Source organism: Solenopsis invicta, chromosome 1 (genome assembly GCF_016802725.1).
Source record: "Solenopsis invicta isolate M01_SB chromosome 1, UNIL_Sinv_3.0, whole genome shotgun sequence".
NCBI classification, from domain to species: domain Eukaryota; kingdom Metazoa; phylum Arthropoda; class Insecta; order Hymenoptera; family Formicidae; genus Solenopsis; species Solenopsis invicta.
This window is the reverse complement of record NC_052664.1, coordinates 10191573-10198070: the sequence shown is the minus strand read 5'-3', so window position 1 is coordinate 10198070 and position 6498 is coordinate 10191573. Positions and strand designations below refer to the sequence as shown.

Below are 6498 nucleotides of genomic sequence, written 5' to 3'. Positions count from 1 at the left end.
TGGGAGAGCACGTAGAATTATGAGGTTAACGACAGAAACGATGGATGTATCGAATACTCGTTGCTTTATTAGTTTTTATAATAATTATTTTTCAACACGTGAACACGCACAAATTATGTCGGAAGACCAGAGAGAGAGAATATCTAAAAGACTAGCGACTCGATGCGCTTACAGCGCCCCTAAACTTAACGGAGGAGGCGCCACACTCACCCCCCTCCGAGCGATTTACTTAATCGCGAAATATTAAAGCTAAAGCTATAATCGAAAATTTGTGCCTGAAGATTCTTTTACAATAGTATATTAAATAGTTATTCCTTAAATGTAACAGTCTTCTTTGGTATTGTCTGGGTCCTCTTCAGATCAGTCTTCCTTGGATTAGTGTAAATTTTGACTGCTGCCTGTGCTGATTCCCTGGAATCAGTCTCCTCAGTGGACTCGGCCTCGAAGAATGCGGGTTTAAGCCACTCCGTGGAAATATTCGTATGCCGACCCTTGACGTCGACTTTAAAGATGATATCCGTTATGCGCTCAATTATTTCAAATGGACCCTCATATGGAGGTTCCAAAGATCTTTTGACTGCATCAACCCTAACAAAAACGTGAGTACAAGAATATAGTGTTTTATGTGCGAATGCTTTCTTTTTGTCATGACGAGTGACTGGCTTTGGTCTAATCTTTCGCATGTTTTCACGAAATTTCTCGATAAATGGCTGTGGATCCGGAGGAATGTCTTCGTTGAAAAAGAACTCACCAGGAAGGCGCAGGGACGTACCGTACACCAATTCTGCTGCACTCGCTCCGATGTCCTCTCGAAACACGTTCGCAGTAGGACCACGGGCAAAGTCTCAATCCAGTTTGTACTGTTATGGCACATAATTGCCGCCTTAAGTGACCTGTGCCATCGCTCGACCATTCCATTCGACGCGGGGTGATACGCCGTCGTTCTGATCCTATCGCATCCTATCAGCCTGGTCAATGCAGCGAAAAGCTGCGACTCAAATTGGCTGCCCTGATCAGTCGTGATGGTGGCTGGCGCGCCAAATCTAGACACCCAGTGTGTGAAGAAAGCGATTGCGACTACATCGGCTGTGACCTGAAAAAGTGGAATTGCCTCCGGCCACCTAGAGACTCTGTCAATGATTGTTAGACAATATAGGTAATTTTGACAGTTTGACAAAGGACCAACAATGTCCATATGGACATGCTCAAAACGCCCCTTCGGCGCCTCTATTTGCTCTGGAAGATTCTTAACGTGTCGGTGAATTTTACTCCGTTGGCATGCTATGCATGAGCGGGCCCATTCAGCAATATTCTTGTTCATTTGCGGCCAGAAGAAGCTTCTACCGATTATCTTCTTTGTTGTGCGGCCGCTCGGATGAGACAAACCGTGGGTTAACGTAAAAATTTTCCTCCGGAGACTGACTGGAACGTAAGGCCTTAGGCTGTCTCTTGCCGCGTCACAGTAAATGAAAACATCTGAATCATCGACTTGGATCCTATGTAAGTTCCATGGGTTTTCTTTCATGAGGATATCTTGCAATTCTTCGTCTGAAGCTTGAGCATTGGCTAGTTCTGTTGTTGAAACGAGTACTGGCATATCTATAACCTCTATGCGCGATAACGCATCCGCGACTGTGTTGTCTGCTCCTGCTATGTGCGTTATTCTCGTCGTAAATTGTCCGATCAAATCTAACTGGCGTGTTTGTCTGGGCGATGCCTTATCTGCCTTTTGCTGAAAAGCAAATGTCAAGGGTTTGTGATCGGTTCTGATGATCAAGTTTCTTCCTTCGATCATGTGCCTAAAATATTTGATGCTCAAATATATAGCAAGCAGCTCTCGATCATATGTGCTATATTTACACTGCGCTTTCTCTAACCTGCGCGAGAAAAACCCTAGAGGTTCCCAATTATTATTAACCTTCTGTTCCAAAACTGCTCCCACTGATACGTCCGATGCGTCCGTTCTCAAAGCCATTACAGCGGAGTCCCTGGGGTAACATAACAATGTTCGTTTAGCTAAAAGTTGCTTACATTCTTGGAATGCGCGCTCCGTTGCCGGCGACCAATTAATTACGCGCCTGTCCTTCTTCCGAGCTCCGATCAACAATTTGTTTAACGGTATTTGCACCTTTGCTGCGTCGGGTATGAATCTACAATAAAAGTTGATGATCCCAAGAAATCTTCTTAGGTCACTTATTGTCTTTGGCTTGGGATGGTTTTGTATAGCCTCAACACGTTCCGTTGCCGGTGAGATGCCCTCTGGGCCTATCATGCAGCCTAAATAATGAACCTGTTCTTGAGCGAAAACGCATTTAGTAATATTTATAGTTAATCCATATTTCCTAATTCTTTCGAATATAATGCGTATATGTTTTTTATGCTCTTCATGAGTTTTCGACGCGATGATTATATCATCTATGTAACAGTGACAGAAGTCTAAATCTCTTAAAACGGAATCCATAAAACGCTGGAAGGATTGTGCAGCGTTGCACAAACCAAAGGTCATGACGTTGAACTCGAATAGGCCGAACGGTGTTATCACGGCTGTTTTCGGTCTGTCCTCGATCGCAATGGGTATGTGATAATAAGCACGTGCAAGATCTATCGTGGAAAAGACTCTACATCCGACAAAGTGACGTGCCATGTCTTGAATATGCGGCAAGGGGTAACGGTCTGGACTCGTTACGCTATTTAATCTGCGGTAGTCCCCGCACGGGCGCCACTCACCTGATTTCTTTTTTACTAAGTGTAACGGACTGGCCCACTGACTGTTTGATGGCTGACAAATACCTTCTTTCAGCATGTAATTGAACTCGGCCTTTGCTGCCCTGAGCTTGTCTGGTGGTAGCCTTCTGGCCCTTTCAGCGAGTGGGGGCCCCTTGGTGGTGATGTGGTGCCTCACTTGGTGTAGTGCGCACCCACGATTAGTTGGACGCGTAATGTCGGAGAATTCTTCTAGAAGTGCTTGACAATGATTATTTTTGCTGACTGTAGATATGGTTGGCGACCTTGCACTAGAAATGCGTCCACTTGTATGCAATTTTGTGATGCCGTCTATAAGCCTTTTGTTTTTAATGTCCACGAGCAAGTTGTAGCGATGAAGGAAATCTGCTCCCAGAATGGCTCGTGAGACTTTGGCTACTGTAAATCTCCAGGGGAATTGACGTCGCAAGCCTACATCCAGCGTCAATAATTTTTCGCCGAACGTGTCTATGGGCGATCCATTTGCGGCGTATAATTTAAAGTCCCTTGATGGTCGACGGTTGTGAACGGTTGATCTAGGCAGAACAGATAAATCGGCACCCGTATCGACTAAGAAACGCATACCCGTAGTGCTATCGGTTATAATAAGGCGGTATTGGTTTGTTGTGCCGTTTCCCACCGCCTCAATGGCCAACGGCGTGACTAGTTTTCCGAATCTACCACTTTTTTACCTTCTTTCCACGCACATGGCTTACGGCATTTCCATGAGCTCTTTCCAAATTTGTTATGGAAGTAGCAGATGCCTGTTGAACGATCCTTAGACTTGTTCCTGTTCCCATCTTGGTTTCTGGAAAAATTTCTCCTGTTACGGCTCCGACTCCTGCTGCGAGCTGTCCTCCGCATCAACGTCTCAAGCTTTCCGATACGCTTGGTGAGCGCAGCAATTTCAGAGTCCGGTGACTGTGCAGTTGGTACGGCATCATTGCGCGACACTAGAGCTACCTCCTGGACGCCAGACCTCTCCACGGCTTTGTCGGCGAGTTCTGCCAGTTTTTTTAATTCCATGTCTCCTACAACGGTGAGAAGCTCCTGGATCCTCTTGGGCAGCCTCTGAATTTCTGGTCGGGCCTCCTTTGTCTCGCTCGGTCCGCTATCCGTTAACGACATGATTCCAATCGACCGTTCTCGAAATCCCTTTTCTTCTGGTATTAATCGGGTTTCGGCACCAAATGTGGCGTTGCTACGTATTTAGATAGCTTGGGAGAGCACGTAGAATTATGAGGGTAACGACAGAAACGACGGATGTATCGAATACTCGTTGCTTTATTAGTTTTTATAATAATTACTTTTCAACACGTGAACAGGCACAAATTATGTCGGAAGACCAGAGAGAGAATATCTAAAAGACTAGCGACTCGATGCGCTAACAGCGCCCCTAAACTTAACGGAGGAGGCGCCACAATTTTTGATTACTTTATTCCATCTATCGGGCATTTGATAAATTTCTTTCCGAGAATAGTGATTTTAAATGCATAAAGTCGTCGATGCAATTTTGAACCTTGTTCACCTTTAAAGAATGTATCAGCCATGTCGTATTGGAATGGTCGGAATAGATAATGATTAGAAAGGTAGTATAACCGCATGAAGGAAAAATTCTGACCAATAAATAATATTCTTGGCTTCTTTTGCGACGCGCAACGATATCGTTTTCCAAGATGACATGTCACATTTCATGGTCAGTAAACAGTCTTTTTCTCGGTGCTTTAATAAAATTAAGGTGTATAACCGCATGAAGGAAAAATTCCGACCAATAAATAATATCCTTGACTCCTTTTGCAATGCGCAACGATATCGTTTTCCAAGATGACATGTCACATTTCATGGCCAGTAAACAGTCTTTTTTCTCGGTATTTTGTCGCTTAAACGAATGAGTTGTTGGTAATGTATTTAGCATTAATTATTTTGCAGGTCGTAGTAACTTATAATACTTAAAATCACGCTCTTTATACCAAAAAACATTAAAACTTTTTTTTCATCAATATTTGATTTCACAGTCAATGTCGATAATTGTTCAGGATTAATGTACGATTTTGTTCCTTTTAGACTTGTCATGCAAAACTCACTTTTCATTGACAGTATAATCTTGTAGAACTCTTTTTTTCTGTATCTTGTTAGAAAGATGATGTTAACTCTCCCGCTTGTTCTCCGGGCTGAATTTATACGGGATTCATCGGTTCAGCTTTTATATTTTTCTCAGTTTATGTTAAACAATTTTTCTCAGTTTATGTTAAACTAATTAATTGCCGGGTATTCCTAGTTGTAAAGCAAGCTCATCTTCAATCCAAGTGAGATTTTCATCCCATAATTGCTAAAACTTCTCGTCTTCAAATTTTTTGGACATTCCTGAATATTCTTTATCAGCAAGACAGCTAGAGAAATTGCCACTCCAAAACTTTTGGTATCACTTTTTACAGTTAAATTTTTAAATGTTACGACATCTTTCTTCAAAGCTTAGCAAAATCATATCTGCAGCCTCGGTAATATATTTTTTTAATTGGAAAGCAAAAGTGTTTGCAGTGTTTGATGTGTTGCTTATCGGATGTCATCGTATTCGATACTGTTTCGTAACGTTATGAAAAATGATGAATTCTCTTTACAGCTTCTTACATTCACGTATGCGATCGCAGAGATCCAAAAATCGATCAGTGCATCTTGAACAACGTTAATAATTTGAAAAGTAAAATCTACCAAGAAATACCAGAATTGGATATTCCATCAAATGATCCATTTGTGATTGACACTCTGGCCCTTACCAATATATCTGACATAAAATTGTATATCAGAAATGCACAATTAAGGGGTCTATGTGATTTCAAGATAAATAATTTTAGTATAAACATTGATACTCTTCATTACAGTTTTGAAATTGTATTCGACCAGTTACGGGCAAACACTTATGACTTTGAAATACGTTTATTAGTCCCCGTTATACATCAGGGACAGCTTTACATTACTTCGGGTATGCAAAAAAAATTAATCGATTCTTTATTAAAATAAAATATTTGAATACAACTTATTTTAACACTAATGATACAACGTTAGATATAATTTCAAAATTACTTATTTGTATGTTTTTATAGATAATGTAGGAGCAAACGTAACCTTAGACTTCAATGTAGTAACCACAAGAGGCCAAAAGTACACGTACTTGGCAAAGATAAAAATAAATCTTAACATAAAAAGATAGATTTTACTTTTCAAATTATTAACGTTGTTCAAGATGCACTGATCGATTTTTGGATCTCTGCGATCGCATACGTGAATGTAAGAAGCTGTAAAGAGAATTCATCATTTTTCATAACGTTACGAAACAGTATCGAATACGATGACATCCGATAAGCAACACATCAAACACTGCAAACACTTTTGCTTTCCAATTAAAAAAATATATTACCGAGGCTGCAGATATGATTTTGCTAAGCTTTGAAGAAAGATGTCGTAACATTTAAAAATTTAACTGTAAAAAGTGATACCAAAAGTTTTGGAGTGGCAATTTCTCTAGCTGTCTTGCTGATAAAGAATATTCAGGAATGTCCAGAAAATTTGAAGACGAGAAGTTTTAGCAATTATGGGATGAAAATCTCACTTGGATTGAAGATGAGCTTGCTTTACAACTAGGAATACCCGGCAATTAATTAGTTTAACATAAACTGAGAAAAATTGTTTAACATAAACTGAGAAAAATATAAAAGCTGAACCGATGAATCCCGTATAAATTCAGCCCGGAGAACAAGC

At 40.8% G+C, this 6498-nt stretch overlaps 1 protein-coding gene across 1 annotated transcript; it reads left to right on the top strand.

The window, feature by feature from the left end:
- Positions 1–4571: 4571 nt before the first annotated feature.
- LOC120357889 lies at positions 4572–6133 on the top strand. Its single transcript, XM_039449755.1, has 2 exons — positions 4572–4590; positions 5363–6133. The coding sequence occupies exons 1-2, from the start codon at positions 4572–4574 to the stop codon at positions 5758–5760; spliced, it is 417 nt and encodes a 138-aa protein (XP_039305689.1). The 3' UTR covers positions 5761–6133.
- The last annotated feature ends 365 nt before the right edge of the window (positions 6134–6498 follow it).